This window comes from Martes martes, assembly GCF_963455335.1.
Source record: "Martes martes genome assembly, chromosome: 8".
Lineage (NCBI taxonomy): Eukaryota > Metazoa > Chordata > Mammalia > Carnivora > Mustelidae > Martes > Martes martes.
Window position 1 is genome coordinate 72,341,034 of NC_137895.1, and position 22,945 is coordinate 72,363,978.

The 22,945-nt window shown below is 45.5% G+C and overlaps 1 protein-coding gene across 1 annotated transcript; it reads left to right on the top strand.

The window, feature by feature from the left end:
* Nucleotides 1-913: 913 nt before the first annotated feature.
* Nucleotides 914-2,746, top strand: LOC308348245 (cationic amino acid transporter 3-like; the record flags this gene model as incomplete). Its single annotated transcript, XM_080812222.1, is given in 2 exon segments — nucleotides 914-1,852; nucleotides 1,856-2,746. Coding segments are annotated over 2 exon segments (1,830 nt in total).
* Nucleotides 2,747-22,945: the final 20,199 nt, after the last annotated feature.

Here is a 22,945-nt window from a genome sequence, read left to right on the forward strand (position 1 = left end):
GCAGTGCACAGAATGGAGTCAGTACCTCCCTCAGTCATGGCATGTTTACACCATCTCTTCCTGTCAGGCCCCTTTTCTTTCTTTTTTTAATTTTTATTTTGTTTTTTATTATGTCCAGTTAGCCCCCTTTCAATGCATTTTATTACCCTATTTCATCCTTATCTCTATTCCCATTTCCCCTCCTCACTAGAGGCCCTTTTTTCAGTTATTTAACAAATGCTGTTCCAGTCCATGTTTTATGTTTGTTTCAGATACATTCACCCATTCAACCACTACAGTGTCCAATTGTGTATGCATTCTGAATTCCACTAAGATTGTGCTTCAGATGGTGCCTCAGTGACACTGCCACCAGCAGCGTGTATTAGTTTGCATCTTCTTATGGAATTCTCATGTTGATCCAGTGAGGGAGATGATGGGCATGGAGCCCACTGAGAAAAAATTAAAAAACAAAAACAAAAACAGAATGTTTGGAGGTATTTGGTACTTTTTCTGGAGGGGAAGAAGAATGAACTTTTCTATGGTCTCTTTTGGTGTCAGTTTCTGTGATACTTGGACTGCAACAACTTACATGCAGCCTCTGATTCTCAGTTCATTGGTTGAACACCATTGTTCAGTAACTATTTATTGTTTCCATAGGCATTCTGGAAGGATAGCACATACCAGAAGAATCTTGGAACACTGAAGAAAGAAAATAAAATAATATAAAGATAAAAAATAACTAATTAAATTTTTTAAAAAAAGGAAGAAGAAATATGAAATATGAAGCAGCAGCTCTGAAGCCTGAGCAAAGGACCCCGGCAGTCCCCACCCAACTTGGTTTAATTCAGCCTCACTTAACAAGATCCAGCACCCTTGACTCCCTGGGCTTGCTACAACTCTCTGATCCTTAGAATCTTCTTCAATTCCAGCTAGAATGCTGTGTCAAGCACTTAGCAAGTTTGGTCAAAAGCTGGTACACAGACGTCCACTGGAGAAAGAAGTGGATGAGTTTGAATCTGGCATAAAACTGAGCACTCTGGATTTAGTGGCCCTGGGTGTGGGCCGCACAGTGGGTGTTGGTGTGTACTTCCTGGCTAATGAGGTGGCCAGTAATCAAGCAGGACCATCCATTGTGATCTGCTTTTTGGTGGCAGGTCTAACATCACTGTTGGCTGGGCTGTGCTATGCAGAGTTTAGTGCCCGGGTTCCCCATTCTGGCTCGGCATATCTCTACAGCTATGTCACTGTAGGTGAACTCTGGGCTTTCATCACTGGATGGAATCTCATCCTCTCCTTTGCTATTGATGCATTTGTTATGATGCAGGCCTGGATCTTAACTTTAAACATCATCTTTGGGAACCAGATCTCTGAGACCCAGCAAGAGACCATCTCACAGTATGTTTCCCAAGTCATTGCAGACAATCTACGCTACTTTTTTGTCATCTTTCTGTTTTTATTCACGGAACTGAAATATGTAAGTCAGAACGGGTTCTTCAGAGTTTTTGAAGTGTTTACATTGGTGAAGCTTTTGGTTCTCAGCTTTTTCATCATCTCTGGCTTCATTAAGGGGGACCTGCACAACTGGAAGCTCACAGAAGAGGACTACATACAGGCCGGACTCAATGGCACCTCTCGCTTGGGCCCTCTGGGCTCTGGAGGATTCATGCCTTTTGGCTTCCAGGGGATTCTCCGTGGATCAGCTACCTGTTTCTATGCATTCATAGGTTTCAGCGTTATGGTTACCAGAGTCAAAGAATCCCACAATCCCCAGCGTTCCATCCCCATGGGCATTGTGATGTCACTGCTCATCTGCTTTTTTGTGTATTTTGGTGTCTCTGCAGCACTTACACTCATAGTTCCTTACTACCAGCTTTGACCTGGGAGCACCTTGCCTGAGGCATTTCTCCATATTGGCTGGGTCCCTGCCTACTATGTTGTAGTTTTTGCCATTTTCTATGGTATTTTTGTCAGCACTTACTGGGGCCTTACGTTCCCCATACATTGGGTGATATTCATGATGGCAGATGATGGTCTCTTGTTCCCAGTCCTTGCCAGGTTCACTTATAGCACATTTGGCTATTTCTTGTCCACTCTGATCCTTGGCATTATCACAGCAATCATAGTATTCTTCTTTGGACTCACTGATCTTCTGGACCTGAGGTCAGTTGGGACCCTGATATCTTATTCCTTGGTAGCTTTTTGTGTTCTTATCGTCAGGTATCAGCCTGAAAGGAGTAAGGAGGAAACTGAAAAAGAGCTGCAGGAGGAGGATGAGGGAAATGAAGCACAAGTGCAGGAGGAGGATGGGGGAAATGTAGCGCAGATGCAGGAGGAGACCGCACCTGCAGCAGGGAAGCTGACTCTACAAGGACTATTTTTTCCAGGCAGCTCCACCCCCACTCCACTCTCTGGCCGGGTTGTCTATGTTTGCTCCTCACTCCTTGTTCTGCTGCTGACTCTCCTCTGCCTGGTGCTGGCCCACTGGCCAGGTCTGCTTTCCAGAGACCCAGTGCCTATCACAGTGGTTGTGCTGCTCCTGGTGCTCATCACTGGGATCACTGGGGTCATCTGGAGACAGCCACAGAGCTCCTCTCCCCTTCCCTTTAAGGTCCCTGCTCTGCCTCTCCTCCCACTCCTGAGCATCTTTGTGAACATTTGCCTTATGATGCAGATGTCAGGTAGCACCTGGCTGATATTTGGTGTCTGGATGCTGATTGGGCTTGCTATCTACTTCTGCTCTGGGATCCAGCAAAGCCTGGTAGCTTAACCCTGCTTATGGACCCAACTCTAGACCTTGAACTCAGCAGTACCAGTACATATTTGGCTTGACATCATCACACGTGAATGCTGTCTGATCCCATATACAATAATGGGGTGTACTCCTGAGCACATGGAAATATGGGCTCCTATGAGATATTGGTGCAGGAACACTAATAGAGCTTCATATTTATGGTAGAGTGAAGGATGTGTCTTTGTCCCCCCCTCCTTTTTTTTACTTTCTACTCTTCACTTGTGTCTGTAGCTGCTTACTGACTTTTACAGAATTCATATTAGAAGACCTTGATAAAATGTTTTTCTTTTTGGGGCACCTGGGTGACTCAGTGGGTTGAGCCTCTGCCTTCGGCTCAGGTCATGGTCTCAGGGTCCTGGGATCGAGCCCCATGTTGGGCTCTCTGCTCAGCAGGGAACCTGCTTCCCCCTTTCTGTCTGCCTGCCTCTCTGCCTACTCGAGATCTCTCTCTCTCTCTCAAATAAATAAATAAAATCTTTAAAAAAATGCTTTTCTCTTCTTTAGTTAAACATTCACTAATGAAAGAGATGCCTTGTTGCAGAGTCAGTAGACCATGACTCTTGCTCTCAGGCTGGTGAGTTTGAGCCCTATGCTGAATGTAGAGATTACTTAAGAAAATATCCAGTAGCAGAATTACTGGATCATATGGTAGTGCTGTTTTAAACTTTTTGAGGATCTTCCACACTGTTTTCCATAAGGCCTGCACCAACTGACATTCCCATCAACAGTGCTTGAACATTCCTTTTTCTCCATATCTTTGGCAACACTTGTTTTTCTTGTCTTTTTGATTTTAGCCTTCATGACAGGTATGAAGTGACATCTGATTGCATTATTTAAAGGAGTTTAATATACTTAAATTTTTTATGTTCAGGTAGCCAACATATAGTAATCATGTGTATTTCCCTGATAATGAGTAACACTAAGCATCTTTTCATGTGTCTGTTGACCATCTGTATGTCTTCTTTGGAAGGATATCTGTTCAGGTCCTCTGCCCATTTTTAAATTGTTTTGTTTTTGTTTTTGTTTTTTTGGTATTGGCTTGTAGAAATTCTGTTTGTATTTTTAGTATTAACTCCTTATTGATATATTATTTGTAAATATCTTCTCCTATTCTGTAGGTTGCCTTTTTTGTTACTGATGGTTTCCTTTTTGTACAAAAGTGATTTTGTTTCATGAATTTCAAAAGATATATGCACCTCTATGTTTATTGCAGCATTATTTACAATAGGCAGGAAATGGAAGGAACAGAAGTGTGCATCAGTAGATGAATGGATAAAGAGGATGTGGTCTATATGTACATCCAATGGACTATTACTCAGCCATAAAGAAGAATGGAATCTTACCATTTGTAACAACACGGATGAACTGGGTGGGTATAATTCTAATTTAAATATGTCAGTCTGAGAAAAACAAATGCCATGTTTTCTGTCTTATGGAGAATTAAAGAAACAAAAAAAAATCAAAATGGGAAAAGAAAAAAGAGAGACAAATGCAATACCAAAATAAATAAATAAATAAATAAACAAAAAACACAACACCGTAGACCCCTAAATAAAGGGAACAAACTCGTTGTTGCCAAAGGGAGATGGGTAGGGGAATGGGTGATTTGAATAAAGGGAATTAAGAGTACATTAATCTTTTTGAGCCCTGAAAAATGTGTGAAATTCTTGAGTCATTGCATTGTGCACCTGTGAGAAATACATCAACACTGCGTGTTCATTATATTTATGTAAAAAAAAAGAAAAAGAAGCTAGAAAAAGATAAAAAACAGATGATATCTGGCTTTTGCATTTAAGGAGCTTATATTTTAATACAAGAGGTAAAGCATTGTTGTAACACAAAGTGTTGTCATAATTAATATAAAAATAAAATGTCTTGGCAATTCAGAGTGAAGGATGATCATTTGTGGCTGGTACAGAGGTGAGGGTTGATGGTGAAATCAGAGGAGACCTTGTAGAGGAATGGCTTTTGAGCTGGCTCACTTCAGGGATGGGATTTGCCACATCTGGGCAGCAGGGAGATATTGCAGGCAGAGAGAGCACCAGGAGAAGCACAGAAAAATGAAGCTGTGTTCAGAGCACAGTGAGTGGGCTGTGTAGCTTGAGCCTTGGCTGTGTGAGGGGACAACAGAGCATGCACAGGTGACTGGAGCCAGAGCTCTCCCCTGGACACAAAGCACTTTGGCTTTGAGCCCACTGTCCCTGCTGAAAATCCCTGGGTTGATACTTCTCTTAGCAACATCTGCATTCTTGGACTTTAAAGTTTCTCTACTGTTGTCTGCTTTGGTCCACCTGTTCAGAACGTCCACAGCTGAGCACCACATGTCCTGAGTTCTGGTCTTGTTTCCACCACAATTAGCAATGTGACCTTGAGTAAGCCACTCAGTTCCTTCCATGATCTGCTTAGTTGTGTGTAGCAGGAGAGGTCACAACTGATCCCTTTCTCAAGTTACATTTCCTTAAAAATTTCTAGGATTTCCTCTGGTTCTTCTGCCCTGTTACTCTCTCAACTAGGTCTCCTTACTGCAAATGATCTGAACCTGTAACCTGCCTACTTTTCACTACAACCCATTGTTGGAGTTGTAGAGTTCCAATAAATAACACCCCATTTCCCCCTCCTATGTTAGGAACCTATTGATAATCATGACACAGTGACAGCTGACTAAACTGTCCTCTGTAGATCTGCAGCGTCACTGACCTGTTAATCTGTCATCATTAAATTAAACAGAATTACTCATCACAAGTAGTGCTGAGTGTCCCTGGCCTACCACCACAGGAGAGAGACTTCGTTAATTAGTTTTTCTCCTGCATGAGCAGGTTGGATCGCATATGTCCAGTGGGCAGTTTTGTTCTGGACAAAAAAAGAAAACCAACAAAACATTGGAAGAAGCTAACCAGGTATGCTCAGTGTTATGTCTTCACTTCATTAATCAAGGTCGCAATGAAAGAGGGCCCTGTGGAGGGAGAGTGGCTAGGAATAGTATTCTGCTCAGTGGTGCTCAAACCTCAGGGGTGCCATGACTCCTGGAGGGCTTGTGGAAAGAGATTGCTGGACCCAATCCTCAGTTTTTGTAATACAGGAGGTCTGGGTGGGGCCCAGAACTTGTATTTCTAACGAGTTCCCAGGAGATGCTGATGCCACTGGTCCAGGGAACACATGTTGAACACCAGAATTCCAGATGAAGGCTCTTCAGGTGTAAAGTTGAAGTGAGGGAAACAAAGGCGCCCTATGCACACTCACCTTCATTTAATGAAACATGTAGATTAAAATTGCATTGTGAGGAAGAACAAATATTGTGAAAATGTCTATGCCACCTAAGGCAATCTACACGTTTAATGCAATCCCTATCAAAATCCCATCAATTTTTTTCAAAGAAATAGAACAAATAATCCTAAAATTTACATGGAACCAGAAAAGACCTCAAACAGCCAGAGGAATGTTGAAAAAGAAAGCCAAAGTTGGTGGCATCACAATTCCAGACTTCAAGCTCTATTTCAAAGCTGTCATCATCAAGATGGTATGATACTGGCACAAAAACAGACACATAGATCAATGGAACAGAATAGAAAGCCCAGAAATAGACCCTCAACGCTATGGTCAACTAGTCTTTGACAAAGCAGGAGAGAATCCAACGGAAAAAGAACTGTCTCTTCAACAAATGGTATTGGGAAAATTGCACATCCACATGCAGAAGAATGAAACTGGACCATTTCCTTACACCACACATGAAAATAGACTCAAAATGGATGAAGGACCTCAATGTGAGAAAGGAATCCATCAAAATCCTTGAGGAGAACACAGGCAGCAACCTCTTTGACCTCAGCCATGGCAACTTCTTCCTAGGAACATCGCCAAAGGCAAGGGAAGCAGGGGCAAAAATGAACTATTGGGACTTCATTAAGATCCAAAGCTTTTGCACAGCAAAGGAAACAGTTAACAAAACCAAAAGACAACTGACAGAATGGGAGAAGATATTTGCAAATAAGAGATCAGATAAAGGGCTAATATCCAAAATCTATAAAGAGCTTAGCAAACTCAACACCCAAAGAACAAATAATCCAATCAGGAAATGGACAGAGGACATGAACAGACCTTTAGGCAAAGAAGACATCCAGATGGCCAACAGACACATGAAAAAATGCTCAATATCACTGGGCATCAGGGAAATACAAATCAAAAACACAGTGAGATACCACCTCACACCAGTCAGAATGGCTAAAATTCACAAGTCAGGAAAAGACAGGTGTTGGTGAGGATGCAGAGAAAGAGGAACCCTCCTACACTGTTGGTGGGAATGCAAACTGGGGCAGTCACTCTGGAAAACAGTATGGAGGTTCCTCAAAATGTTGAAAATAGAGCTACCCTATGACCCAGTGATCACACTGCTGGGTATTTACCCTAAAAATACTAATGTAGTGATCAGAATAGGCACATGCACTTGAATGTTTATAGCAGCAATGTCCACAATAGCCAAACTATGGAAAGAACCTAGATTTCCATCAACAGATGAATGGATAAAGAGGAAGTGGTATATATATAATGGAATACTATGCAGCCATCAAAAGAAATGAAATCTTGCCATTTGCAGTGACATGGATGGAACTAGAGGGTATTATGCTTAGCGAAAGAGTCAATCAGAGAAAGACAATTGTCATATGATCTCCCTGAGGTGAGGAAGTTGAGAGGCAACAGGGGGAGTTGGGGGGTAGGAAAGGAATAAAGGAAACAAGATGGGATCCGGATGGAGACAAACCATAAGAGACTCTTAATCTCAAAAACCAAACTGAGGGTTGCCGGAGGTAGGAGGGTAGGGGGATGGTGGTTGGGTTATGGACATTGGGGAAGGTATGTGCTATGGTGAGTGCTGTGAAGTGTGTAAACCTGGTCATTCACAGACCTGTACCCCTGTGGCTAATAATACATTATTTGTTAATTTAAAAAAATCCATTGTGAATGCTTTCACAGTGGACAAATCATAATGTATCGTTTCATAATTATTTGCATATCAAATTAACACTGTGTATACTGTAAATATCTCACAAATTTATATGTCAACTGTATGTCAATAAATCTGAAATTTAAAAAAATAGCATACCACAGTTATCTGTTTTTTCTTTCTTTCTTTCTTTCTTTTTTTTTTTTTTTTTTTTTGCTCCTGATTATAGATCTTGGGTAAGTAATGTATCCTGTTCTCACTCCCAGAGCATCCAGCAGGGGTCAGGCACCTAATGAGCATTTAATAAATTCATGTTCAAGTGAATTGAGATGAACGCATTTCATTGGTACAGAAAATTATCCTTCCTTCAGGCCAGCATGTGCTACTCCTTTCAACTATCTTCTGGGAGACTTCCTTGGCAAGCAGAATGTGTCCCCATCCAGAGCTGTCTGTACCCCGCATCTAGAACTGTGCCCAGGCACCTGTAGTATTGCCGTTGTGTGGCTACGCCTGAGTTATGGTAACTGTGTTGTCTGTTCCTTCGTGGTGGAGTCTTTCTTAGGACAAGGAGTAGGTTCTTATTTCCTCTGGATCCAGCAGTAAGAACAGTGTTGTTCATCCAAAGAGCAACAGGGAAAATACAGTCCTGGGGCAGGAGAAAGCAGGACACGACCTCCCCTGGTCCAGCTCCATCTCTTCCATGGGATGCGAGGAGGGGCTAGAGGCAGTGAAACTGATAGAAGGCCCAAGAAGTTCTGCCTGATACCGGGAATCCCTGAAGATGAGGCTGGCTCTGGTTGGGCCCAAGAGGCGTCCTTCTTCATGCAGTCAGTTTTATGCTTTGGTATAGGAGGGCCCATGTTTTTCTACTGTATTAATGCATGGGGTCTGGCCTGGGAGGGAGGGAGGGAAGGTACTTCCTTACTTGCTGAATTTCTCATGTTCCCTCAGGAAGTAGGTGACTTCAGGGAAGCCTGCCAGAGGCAAGATTACCCATACATTTACCTACTCCTGTAGATGCTTCTTTGAGGTCCTGGAACAAAAACCTTCTGAAAGCACCTGCAATTCTCGGGCAGAGAGAATTGATACTGTACATGGGGAGAAAAATGGGCTGAAATAGGAGGATTAATAACTGGATCGGGATTGAGGCATCATTATTCTGGAAGGGAAGGCATGAGTTGAAGCTGAGAAAGAGGTATAGGTCAAGAAACAATTCCCGGGGAACCTGGGTGGCTCAGTGGGTTAAAGCTTCTGCTTTCGGCTCAGGTCATGATCCCAGAGTCCTGGGATCGAGTCCCGCATCGGGCTCTCTGCTCAATAGGGAGCCTGCTTCCTCCTCTCTCTCTGCCTGCCTCTCTGCCTACTTGTGATCTCTGTCAAATAAATAAATAAAATCTTTAAAAAAAAAAAAAAAAAAGAAACAATTCCCGGAGAAGGATGTCTATGGAGTAATTCGGTAAATAAAAGACAAATGAGTGAGATTGAAAAGAATTGGGACAGTGACTCTAGTCATATTTACCTTTAAGAGTCATGAAAGAACGTACTGTGTATTGTTGTGTATAATACAATGTTGTGTATTATGCCATGGCGTGAGATTCCTGAATCAGGAAGGAATGAGATGTGATTCTCACAGCCATCTGGAGCATAGACAGAAAGACAGAAAGACAGGCTTCCAGGTGATCTGTGTGGTCATTCAGGTTTGAGAAACACCGGAATTAGATGTGGGATGACAGGTGTCTGGCCTCAGATGGGCACTATGGAAGGTGTGAAAACTTTGGTACTGGGAACACAAGTGGAGGGGCTTTGGTTAGGGAATTGAATTTGGGAAGAGGGAGAAGTGTGTGGTCTGACTGCCCACCTGTCTCCAGGACTCCCAAAGCAGTCACAATGGCAGGGTTTAGCACTTTGCCCACAGTGGGAAAAAGCCTTCAGTGCCCTCCCTTGAGTCTGCCTGGTCCTCAGGCCTCCCTGGGGCAAACATTGGGCGGGTGGTGACCGCTGCCAATTCTATTTCCCCTCCTTCATATGTTGGCCTGAAAGAGCCCAGGGAGATCATATAAGTCATGCCCCGACTCAGGGTTGTGCTGTCCCTAATCAAATGTGTGATAACCTGATGATACTAATTGAGGAGGCTGTGGAGGTTGGGGGATGAGATAGGAATTCTTAATTATCTGTCCTGGAAATTAGGCAAATTTCATCTTTCAAATGCTTTCAGGAGAGACAAGATGTCTACATAAGAGGTTATACCCTAATAGGGACCAAATTATGCTTTTTTAAGGGATCATTGATGATTTTTCATCGGTTAATAACAAACTATATGAGACCTAGAATTCCAGACACCTGGATTGATGGGCAGTGGAACAAATGTTACCAGTTGGGCATTGGAGAATTTTCTTTTCTTTTTTTTTTTTTAATTTTTTTTCAGAAAGAGTGAGAATGAGAATGAACAAGTGGGGTGGAGGGTCAGAGAGAGGGAGAAGCAGACCCCCTGCAAAGTTTGGAGCCCAAGGCAGGTCTTGATCCCAGGACACTGTGACCATGACCTGAGTCAAAGATAGATGCCCAACTGACTGAGCCGCTCAGGTGCCCCCGGTGGAGAATTTTCTTAGCCTTTCAAGCGTTCTTGTACCTCATCCCTTATAAGAATGGGTGAGAAATAGAAGCCAATATTATGAAAATAAATGGAGTTTGAACCTAAGGAAGAATTTTCTGAGATCAGAGGGTGACGGGGGAGATGGGAGGGTGCAGGCTCTGTGGCCATGTGCATGGCTGTCTCACTTGGGTGTGGAATGCCTCAGATGGGCTCCTGCCCAGAAACAGGGAAATGTAGAAAATGAATTCTCAAAATCTTTGTTATCCCATGAATTCTCCAGTCAACTTCCTAAATGAGGGGCTGTGTGGATGTAGGTGTATGCAGGTGGTGAGGTATAGGGATGATGAATGACAAAAGAAAAAAACAATCTTACTAGAGCACTGAAATCTGCTATCAGTTCTCGTAGCTCTCCTTGGATTTAGGAGAATATATTAGACATTAGGGCTCAAATAGAGTTTTAGGGTTACAGGTCCTTCCTCTCTCCATGTATCCACTTTGGGTCATAGAAGATTTTAAAACCTCCTAAGGGAAAGGAACATCTCTCTCATGCATTACTTCCTTCTATGTCCACAGCCCCACAGTGGTGATGATGATTATATAGCTACCATTTGTGAGTACTCCAAGCACTTTACATAATCACCTATTTTATACAAAGTTGAATGAAATGAATGTCGTGCTCATTTTAGAAATGTTGACACTAATGCTCAGTGAGGTTCAGTCATCTGTGCAAAGTGAGTAGTGAAGCTTGGATTTGTACCACATTTGAGCAAAGTCTTGTACCTGTAACCCCTGAGCTATACTCTGCATGGAGTATCAGCTCAGTGAGGGACTGCTGATCACTGAAACTTGATGGCATAGAGGTAATTGGAAGACAGGGGATAATTCCCAATAGTGAATGATGAGAAAACAATTCCTATGTGTTTTGGGACATGTGATCAGAGACACACTTTGTGACACATACAACTCATAGTCAGACAATCTCTCCTGGGCCTCACCAGGTAGTCAGGAGCCTGAAAAGGGGACAAGCTGGGTACATATTGTCATAAAGCTTCTCACTGAAAGTCATGTGAGTGTACCAAATATATAGACATTTGTGTTTGATATTTGAGTAGAAATATGTATCAGGGAGTGGGGTATATTCTTCTTGGTATGACTACAAACATGGGCATATTTTAGACTTATCCGGTATGATGTATGTGTGTGTGTGTGCGCACGCACAGAACAAAAACCCTGAAGGAGTTCAACCAGCACTAAGGAACCAGGAGCCTTCCACCCCTGGCCGTGGTTAGTGTGTTTCTTCTAAACCCTGATATTTATTTTCATCACCTCTCAAGGAAACCCTAATGAGTTTCCTTCTGGGAAGTTCATGGCTAAGATGCTGGACTGCTGTGGAGCCCTATCCATCTCGACAGTCAGAAGAGGTTCAGAGAGAAAGAGCAACAGCAGCCTCAAGGAAACCCCTCCTGTGTTTTACCCTCTAACCTCATACACAGCTGCAGTTACAGGCACACCCCCCACATCAACACCTCCTCTCCCCTAGAACACCCTCAGGGAAGGTCCTCAGAGAAGCCCTTGTATTTACCTCTTCCCTTCCCTCGGAGGCACCCCAGGAAGAGGAGAATCAAAATTTGTACTAATTAAGGAATCTAGAGTGGGGATTGTGAGAAGCTGGTCATTCATGGATCTAATTTCATAAAAATGCAGTGAGCTCTGACAGAAATGACGATGGTAAGAAGAGTTGAATGTCTCTGTTTCCTTCTTTGTAAAACCTGAAACAAAGGTCCTGGAAGCAGGAGGCAGAACCTGCAGGTGGTTTGAAGGCAGACACAGCCCAGGAAGCCCCTCCTCCACCTGCCAGTGCCAGTTCTTGGGAAGCTGCTTTGTGAGGCATTTTTATAACAAACTTTAGTTTACATGTGACATTTAACAACATCTCTGTCCAGAGAAGGAGGAAATACAGATATTTATTGATACAGAGTGTTAGAAGATCTAGGAAAATTGACTATGGAGATGGAATGAGGAGGGGTTTCCCCTTTTCTCCAGTTATGCGAAGTACCTAACTTAATTTGTGTAGTATATGTTTTTTGGCCCTTTGTTGTCCTCTGGGTGATGAGATTAAGAAATCCTTTCATTATTATTAAATAACTCAGTGGAGGGAGAGCGGAGATCAGAGACATACAGACGGAGACATAATGGGTACCCTCTCCCATTGGAACCATTGCCCCTTCCAAAGATCAGGTGCAGGAGAAGTGGGGAGAAATGGACCCTGAGCTGGGACCCAGGTCCTGGCACCTGTCTTCTGTATTCAAAGCCTCCAGATCCTGCAGTTTTCTCCTAAATTTCCCTGGTCCTCGCATTTCACTCTGTCATGATGAACAGAAGTTTGATATCAAATGATGCCCAAAGTCAAGAAATCCTTCCCAATAGCAGTGTCTTTCCTTGGAATTGTGTCCTCGCAATCTCTGACTACTGAAATCCTATACAATCATCAAGGTGCACTATAAATGTGACCTTTGCCTATGCCTTCCTGGGATATCTGCCTCTGAAGAAATATATTTCCTTTGATCTCTTCTACTCCTTTGTGTCACTCTCACCATAGCAGTCTCTCTGCACTGTGTTCAGGGGTAGTTACCCTGTGTCTTCTCTTTCTCCCTCACTTAATTGTAAGCTTCTGGCATGGGGAGATTGTGCCATGCGTATTTTTATATTCTCTCCACTGTCTTTAATACAGAGCTAAAAAAGTGCTAAATAACTTTCATGTGTTGTATTTGTTAAATAGAGGGAGAGAGCCCATGAAGAGCTGTGGAAGGAGAGGTATTATGAATACTGACAAAGGATATTACTGAGATTATAGGACTGCACATGATGCTTTCAGATATGGATCATCTTATTAGGAAATGTTGATCCCACCAGTAAATTTATTCCCATATAATATATTTATTCATTCTTCATTCTTTCTTTTATTCAAATTTAGAGCTTTTCTTGGAGGGAAATAGACAAGAAGCAAGAAAACAAATGTTCAGTAATTCCAGAGTGTGATGAATCCACAAGGGATTAAATATTCCACAAGGGAATAAATAGGGTTTGTGATAAAGAATAACGGAATTTTCTTTAGATAGGGAGGCTAGGAACATCCTTTATGGTCACTGTCATATATTTACCTTACTATGATTATGAGTTAATTCAATTTCTAATCCAAAGAACAATAATAATAAAATCAATAACAGAAGGAGAACAAAAGCCTTCCCACCAGAGTCTATGTTTGTCAAACCAAGCTTCAGTTTGGTTCCCTCTTTGGTCCAACCTCCAACCTCCCCCCTGCCTTGGGAAGATGGCAAGTCAGGGCCCTTTCCTTGCTCAGGATGGACCTTGTCCCCTCTTCTCCAGCCTAGGAGTCTGCAAGCAAAACAAGCATTAAGAGCTTTGATCTTGGTAGAGACTTGGAGACAGATCAAGGCAGAGGTCTCTGAACTAATGCCCCAGGATATGAGGTTCTGGGGAAGAGGTGAGGACAGAAGTTCAGAAAAAGAGAGGTGCATTGCTGTCACACAGACTTTCTCCCCTCCCACCTCAGTCTCAGTGGGTTCTGGGCTCTCCATTCCTTGGGGGAGTTGGTCAGGGTTTTTGGGCTTTAGGGAAGGGGAAGGTATCCCCTGACTGAGTTTAGAGACCAGTCATTCCTGGATCCCTGCTGTAAGGCTGAGGAGCCCCTGTGCTGTGAGGAGCAGGCAGTCTGTCCGGTATCCCAGCAGCCTCAGCTGGCTCTTTCATTACCAGAGTCTTCTTGGACTACTTTCCTGCCCCCTCCTCCTGCCACAATTTGGGAGTATTGGCTTCTATCTCTTGCAGAGCAGGGGACCCATTTGGAAAGGTTTAGGAGTGGGTCAGGGGAATCTGAGACTGATACCTACAGCTTTTACACCTGTCCCCTGTACCTGTTCTCACCTCCCTAAACCCAGCTTCTCAATGAACCATTTCACACTAATTATACCGCTGCTGTGTGCAGAGAGTTCCAAAGTGTTCTCTGGCCATTCTCACCCCAGGAACTGATACATTCTCCTTGCAGCCCACGCAGATGCTCAGCAGCCCTTCCCTTGAGCTCCAAGCCCAGAAGTCTCCTCTGAAACCTAGGATCTGGTACCTAGGTATTTGGGACAAAGCACGGAAAAGCAGAAGAAATGGGGGAGAAGGGGAAGGTTGGAAGAGAGTCCCACAATTTTCCCGGACAGGAGGATTACCTACAGCAGCAAGAATGATTAAAGTGGGAGAAGAGGAAGGACTTCCTGGGAGCAGATACCACTGCTTGTTTTCTGAGGCAGAAATTTTGGCTCTGATTCAGGGAGGGACAGCATGAAAAGGACTCATAGAGGGAGAACTGATCCCCATCAATGTTGGGGTTCAGCAAGACGTGGTGGGCGGAGGGACACCACGTAGAGCAAACAGGCAGAAAATGAGGTGAAACTCTGGGGGCGGGGATCTTTGGCTTCCACGGGGAGGCCTGAGTCCCCTCCTGCACACACAGGGGCATTGCTAACCACGTGCCCTCTGCTGGGCTCTCAGCTGTCACTGCTCTGCTGGGAGAAAAGACCCAGAGGCTGCACAGGGTCCTTTCTCTTCTGCACTTCAGCTGACGTGGAGGCCGAGATTGTGGATGACCCAATGGAGAACAGTCACTGTTTGCCTCTGTCATCTACTGAGAAGGAGTGGTTTTGGGGTGACCAGGTCATCAGGCCCTCCTGAGGTCCCAGGGCTGCCAAGGGTCCCTTCTGATCTGGGCAGAGCCAAGCTGTGGAGGGCCCTGGTCACCCCTGAGGCCACTCAGAAGGGGGTGGGGCTCACCGTGGTGGGTGGGGCTTCCCCCCAGGTTGACAGAAGTGCCACAGCCCATCCTGTTCCTCTGTACACCCCAGTCCTTCACTCTGCTGATGGGGAGAAGTCCCTTCAACCATTGGTAACATCTGACCAGGTCTGTTCTCAGAAAGAGAGGGGGGACGGCAGGCAGAGGGCAGGAAGAGAGAGAAGGGGGGAAATGTCCTTCCCTTGATTGGGCTCTGAGCCCTGCTGTACTTCCTAGATTCTGAAGGATGGGCGAGGTGTGAAAGCAGATGTAGAAATGACTTGAAGTGAGGCAAAATAGTGGGATGCAGTAGGCTGGAGAGATGGAGGTAATGGGAACGTGGAGTCCACTGGAAGGTGGAGTTGTCTGTGGAGGTGTGTCAGGAGGGGAGGGAGGAAGGCTGGGTTGGGGGGAAGTTTGACCAGGTGGGAAGGGACTGAGTGGGAGGTGGGCAGGGCAGGGGTCAGAGGAAAGGGGGTGGACAGTGAGGGGAGGTGGAGGCATCAGGATGGGCAATGGCAGATGGAAACTCAGAGATGGTCAGGACGACCTGTGGTCTGGATGGATTACTGGAGGATGAGAGCACTTCAGAAGCTGTCAGAGTCTGGAAAGATGTACAGAATAAAGGCTGTGTGAGGGAAACCAAAGGTGTTTGTGGATCCTTGGAGGGTCCCAGGAAGTTAACAGTAACACTTTCAGAGCCCCTTCCCGCTCACACTGAGGTCTGACTCTCCTGCGAGCTGAGACCAGTTGAGCAGCAGGGTCAGGGGTGAGATCCCAGCTCCACTTGGCCCAAGGCACCTGCAGGGGGTGCCCATCTGGGTGGGAGCCACTGGGCTGCTTCCCAGTTTGAGAACAGAATCTAGTGTTTTTGTTTTGTTTTGTTTTTCCAAAGGGGCTTTTAGTATTCATGGGTGACACAATCTCTTCCTTGACTGCTTAGCACAACAGGTCTTGTCCTGTAACTGTGTCCCACACTGTCCATAAAGAATGTCTCAGAATTGGCATAATTCAGGGACATTAGGGATGATTTTCTGCAGGACACATCCTTGGGGCTGATTAACCCTTCATATCCTTCTGATGCAAGGACTGAGGGCTCCATTCCAAACTTTTTCTCCATGGCCAGCTGCATTAAAGGTCATTAGGGAAAAGGCTACCTGGCAAGAGGCACCAAGGGACCATGAGTGGTATGGGCAGGGCAGGGGAGTCAGATGGAGCTGGCCTAGTCATATATCGAGTTTCCCCAGGTATGGGCACCTGGTGGTCTGAGCCTCAAGGAGATGGGGTTTCTGTTTCAGAGATAGCAGGACTGGAAGGGTTAGGGAGATCCTCACCACAGAAGTGGGGAATGGAATGGGGTGACTTTCCATCAGTGGCCACATAGCTGATGGAAGCTACACCTGTCTTAATCTCACAATTAGGTAAATTTTGTTAATCCTACTTACAGGTGATAAAACTGAGGCTCAGAGATGTTAATTCAAGGGCCCAAGGTAACACAGCATATGAAGAGGCAAAGACAGGAGTTGAACTCAGGTCCTCGTTCCTGAGTTCTTGCTCTTCCCCCCACTCACTGGGTAGAAGGTCTTAGTCTTCTATGTGTCTGGCTCAGCTGCAGGCCTGGGGGTGCGGGTGGGGTGAGGTGTGGATTGCAGGTAGGTGCTCTAAAGTGTTTGTTGTGTGAATGGCTGAGTTATCTCTGCATGTTGCACTCCCACAGTGTGGGTCACAGTCCTAGAGTCCCTGGTGGCAGGAAGGGGGATATTGCAGAGGAGCTCCAGTGTGGGCCAGGAAACTGGAAATAGCTTTCCTGTGGGTTTCCCTGCTTTCCCCCGGATGTTCTAGATCTCTAGGAGGTAGAGGATGATGCTCTGGATCCTTAGAAGGAAGGACTAGAGTGGCAGGTATGTATATACAAGTGTGTTTGAGGTGTGTTTTTGTGTTGTATACACGTGAGAATGTTTGTAATGTGTGGGTGTGTTTATGTGTGTAATTTGAGGTTATGTGTATGTGTGTATGTATGAGTGTGAGCCTGCGTGTGTGTGTGTGTGTGTGTGTGTGTGTGTGTGTGTGTTTTGTCCCAGGGGAGCCTGAAGACCCATAGTGACAGATGTCTTTGATTTGTGCACATTTCCAGCAGGTACCAGACTGTGCTATGAGGTAGGGGGTGGGGGAGTCCAGGAGAGGAAGGCTGTTAGTGCTGGGGTGTGCGGGATGGGGACCTGAGCAGTGGGTGTCTCTGTCCTGCCAGGCACAGGAGGAGGGCATCAGGGACCCAGGTCTGAGGCTGGATGGAGACTGGGTCCTGAGGCCTGCACTCAGGACTGCATTGAAAGAGCTCAGAGGACCCGCTCTGACCAGAGAGGGCCATAAGGAGGCAGGGCCATGGTGGGAGGGAGGCCAGACAGTGGAGGGTTTAGGCCTGCTCTCTCCCCATCCCCACCAGGCTGCAGCTCCTAACTCTAGGCTCCACCCATTCTGCCTGAGGGCCTGAGAGTCCCCAGAAGTCCTTGTGTGCCCCCTGCTGAGGCTGCGATGACCTGAGTCACACTGAAAACCTCTGTCTCTAGTTGGGACTACCCAGGCAGTTCCAGAACAAGTCCTTGTCTCCTGGAGGCATCTGGTGAGGCCATGTGTGCATTCCTACTGAATGTCACAGCAGCTGAGGCTGTCAGACCCCTTGTGCTGGGACATTCTGACTGAGTCTAACTCAGATCCATTTGTGGCACTTCCTGCTCCAAATATGAACCCAGTACCTCCTCCCCACCCCCCATCATGGAAAGAGTTTCTTCTGGATGGGAAGTGAGTCTGAGTGGAGGGACACTGAGGGGATGTGGGGTAAAGCCTGGTGGGTCACAGTTGTCAGACCTTCCTGGGCAGGAGGGCAGTGATCAGCAGGGCAGTTTCAGAGAAGAGAACTCAGAGAGCACCAGTTTTCTGTCTGTTGTTGTGTAAAGGACTGAGTTTTCCCCAGACAGTGCCAGGGGAACTGGAAACAGGGGCTGTGGTAGGAGGGAGCAGATGAGAATGGGGAAAGGGCTTCCCTGTCTGCAGAGGAGCCTCTGGAAACACAGGGCAATGAGCCTGGATAATTGTTACCCTGAATTCCCTTTCCAACATACGGTTTATGTCCCTATCCAATAGTTCTGTGGGAGAGGGCACAGTCTCTGAATTTTTCTACTGTTGGGTATTCCTCTCCTTGTCATTTTGGTGAGAGGCGGTTGAGACGATGTATAGCTGAATATATCACCCACAATCCAGGCAAGGTGCGCTGTGGAAAGTTTCAGAGCAATCAGAAGTCACCTCCAAAAGGAAAGAAAAAAGAAAAAAAGAGAGAGAGAAAGAAAAAAAAAAAAGAGTAAACCCCACCACAATGAGCCCCTAAAGTAAGACTTATAAGGTATATAAACAATAATGAAAAAAACAAAAAGATCAACAAAAGTAAATGACAAGAAATAAAAGAAAAAACCCAGCCAAAATGAACCCCAAGAATAAGATTTATATAATACCAGAACAAAAACAACTACACAGAAACACTGACAGAAGAATAAGATGGGAGGGTGGTTATAAATCCTGGATGTGAACGAGAAAGGTTATTTTGGTTCTTCCTAGGTGAATCTTGTTATCTTTGTTAAAGGACTCAACTTTCCAGAGATATAGGGAAATTAAACTTGGTTTATATATGGGGGTAGTATTGAATAGGGACAAAGGATTACCTTGAAGCTTATGTCTACATGTATATTTATTTAAAAAGTAAAGAAAAAGAAACACAGGTGTATGTATGAAAAAGTTCAAGTTAAAAAGTTATTATGGAATACGTTGTATTCAACTTCTAGTTGTAAAGGTAAGCAGGTTAAAAAAAATTAAAAGAACAAGAATTGTGAAAACGTATTAAAATTTGTATCTATGAAATATACAGGTATTAGGGCAATACAGGGAGCTTAATATTTTGTTTTCTCCTGATGATGGGGTTTTACAGTTTTATGGGGACCCTGTGGTGGTTGTCCTCTCATTCTTTTGGCTTGCCTTCTGGGGGAGGGGTCTGCTGCATTGTTCTCCCATCAGTCCTGCTTGGGTTGAGTTGCCAAGCAGGTTATCAAGGAGCTTGGCTCTGTGAAAACTGGTTTTTCAGGCTTCTGTTCACTGGGGGTTTTTGTTTTTTGGCTGCTTTTTGTGGCTTTTCAGTGGGTCAGAGCAAAGGAAGAAACTCTCTGCACCCAGACCTCCACCTTAGAGGGAAGTCTCAGTCTGCTCCCCTCTGGGTGGTCCAGAACACACAGACTCCCCCTCTGCAAACTCTGCTGAACACTGCAGCCTCCCACAGGCCATGTGCACCCCAGCCATGGTCCCCGTGGTCACCCGAGGCCCTCGCTTGTGTCTGCACCCCCGTGCCACTAAAGCTGTGTGTGATATTGGGCCAGGGAGCCTGAACCCAGGTGACTGCCATTGCTGGGACTGCTGTGTGGGGTCCACAGGTTGTGGAAAGCTGCTGCCGAGAGATCCCAACCAGAGATTGTGCTGGGTTTTCTCATGCTTGGGCTGGAAGCATTCAGAACCTCAGCTTGTCATGGAAGGCTGCAGTCCTAGAGGCTGTCATCTGGCCTCCATGCTGGGTTCTCTCAGGGGTAGATGGGACTGCACCCAGCTGAGTGGTGGTGCAAGCAACAGAAAGCCCCAGGGTCAGGGACATGGAGTGGAGGCCCCACCAGACTTTCTCTGGCATGGGTGGTCACCGGTAGTGGCTGTCCTGGGTCCGTGGGCTTAGGCCTGTGCCCATGACCACCTGATTCTCTGGTTGACCCTTAAGATCTTTTGCTCTTTTTGAGTGCTTTTAACCAGACTCCAAATGCTGGTCCCCAATCACAGGAAACTTTCAAATTGGGGTATTACTTTCCAGTGGGCCGCTTCTGGTGGCTCTCTCCCCCTTCTGTTTATCCTCTGATATCAGTCCAAGTATTCCCACTCCATGTTACCTCTCCACTGATGTCTTCTGCCTCCGTAGAGATCCAGAAGTATAGAATCCTTTATCTCAGGCTGAGTTCATGGGTGTTCAGAGTGTTCTGGTAGATATTTAGCTCACATTAGGGGACCGGTTGAAATACGGTCTCCTACTTCTCTGTCATCTTGCCCCTCATAGATATTTTTCCGAATGTGTGTTGATCCTGAACACTGGCAGCCTCCACCTGTGAGAGCCCATGGTGGGAGAGGGTATGCTGATGCAACTACCAGTGAGGGAGAGCAGAAAAGACTGAGGGATTGAATGGGGGGCAGGATGCAGTTATAGAGGCAAGGATGATGACAGACATGCAGTGTGGAGGGACACTAATATGGAGGCGAGAGCAAGGCTAAGATGGGGAGAAGATGAGCTTCGCTTACCCAGATGGTCTCTGTCATCTGTGACATCTTTCTCCCTTCTGCTCTATCAACATGATGTTGAGAACTCAAGAACTAAGTCATTGCCCTTATTCCAACCAACCCATGGTCCATAAATATGAGCCAGAAGGGGCTCCAGGAGACCTTGCAGGTGCCAATCTAGCCAGTGGCACTCGGCATGGAGCCTGGGGAAAGGGTATAGTGACATTCCACCTTGGTGTTGGGGATGCAGGTCCAGGCTACATTCAGAAAGTTGGCTCCACCTCAGGATGATGCCAGGCTAGTGATGATTCCTCCATCCTGCCCTCAGATATCTGCCCTCCTGTGAATCAAAGGGTTAATATTCTAAAATCTCTCCAATCCATCTCTTCTCCCTCCCAACTCCATCCCCACCCACCTACAGCCTCTGCCACTACATCTGGAGATGAAGGTGTATCTGGCTTCCAGTCCCTGAGGGTCACACGACCCTTTAGAGGTATCATTCTTAGTCTTAGGACATAGGTCTGGGCTTTTGAGAAAGTCCCCATCCTGCCTCACTCTGTATTCTCTCTAGGCTCTTCCTAGTGTTAAGATTTCTCTCATTTCTGTTCCCTTTCCATAGCCCCATTGACTAAGTCTCAGTATCCGAGGTTTTGCCCCCTCAGTCCCTCCTTTCCCACCTCCTAACACCCTTGAGCACCCCAAATTCTTCAGCCTCCATCTCCCATTCCCACCCCCATACCTTTTGGCTCTGGGGCAATTCATTCTGAGAAAGTCTCCTTGCCCACACCAGCTGTATCCAGGAATGTTTAATAATACCTGAAAACAGACACAAGTGTCTGAAAGTAATGAGTGAGTCTTCAGAGCTGGAAAATGGCTGAGGGATCCAGCAGCCCAATCCTCAGGCCCCTGAAGTCCCAGTTCTTTCCTCTCTCAGTTGTCTACCCTCTGAATTGAAAGAAGAAAAAAAAAAAAAAAAAAAAAAGCTTTTGTTCTCATTCAAGAGATGAAGGGAAAGGGAGAATGTAGGAAAAGAAAGGTTCTCTCTTGTGACTCTACTGCTCCAGGAAGTCAAGAATTCTGGAGGCAGCTGCTTCAAGGGTGGAGAGAAATCCCCAGCAGGAACATTGGGGGGGGGGGAGTTGGAAAGTGGGAACCTAGAGCTGGGAAAGGGTTAGGAGTTAGGGGATAGACTGGAAGGTGGGAAGTAAGGGGCCCTGAGAGGGGGAAATGTATATATGATGCTGTGAAGGGAGAGAGAGTTCAAAAAGAACCTGACATTCTTTAGACCAGGTCTTGCTGGGAGCAGGACTAGAAACCTACTGGTTTGACTAAGTGTTAGCCCAGCTCTAGTATTTCCCTCCCATTTTCTCTCTACCCCATTTAGCCTCAATTCTAAGTGCCTAGATGGGTAGATGGAGGCACGTTATAAGATGAGATTGAGAGGAAGAAGTATTGCAAGTTAGGTGGGGAGAGTTAATTGGGAACTATGGAGGCTGGGTGAGGAACAACAATCAGGAGAACTCAGCCCAGGGCTGTGAGATGGCCTTTGTCATTGCTCTTTTCCAGCCACTAATCTTCATCCTATGTCAAGCAAAGAGGACATCGTCCACCAACCATGGCCACTTATCATGTGTACATCCCCAAGAATCACAACCCCATGCTAGACTAAATTTGGAGGTGGGGAGGCAGGGAGGATAGGAACTTTAAAAGGCAACAGGAACTCATAGAGGAAAGGTGGGCCGCTTCCACAAAAAAAAGGGGGGGGGGAGGGAGAGAGAAGAAAAAAAAGGGGGACATCTCCCTCTAAAATAAGGATTGGATTGAGAACAAGAAGTTTCTTTGGGTTTTCATCTCTAAAAAATCCCCAGTTAAAATTAGTCCATGTTTTCTCCAATCACAATTTTTCTGGTTTTCTAAGTGGGGATGACTTGTCCCCATAGATCTAAGCCTAGGGAACTCCAACTACTGCCCACAAATAGAATCTGTAACAGCTGGAAACATTCATCAGATGTGTAACGATGCTCATGGTGGGGGAAGATTTAGGGCTCTAAGGCCTTCTGTCTAATGCCTTAAAGGGACAGAATGCTTTGGTGTGCATTCTCCCTTAGCTCTTCCCAACAGGCTGGGGGATAAGTATCATTGTTACCCACACTTTACAGATGAGGAACCTACAGCCCAGGATGGTTATGGAACTGATCTAGAGCAGCAAAGTGATGAGATGGTAGATCTCCACCAGTGCTACCGGACTCCAGGGGCAGTGCTCTTGCCACTATGTTACAGCTACTATTGTATAGGGGACGAGGAACTACTAGCTAGGGTAACAGTTGCTTCTTTGCTTTAACCTCAGGGACAGCCCCTGTAAAAACTGTGTGCTCTTCATTGGTTTGTTTTTTTTTTTTCTTTTACGAACTTAGTTTCAGTACCAGGGGCCTGCTAGTACTCACACACCTGGACTGG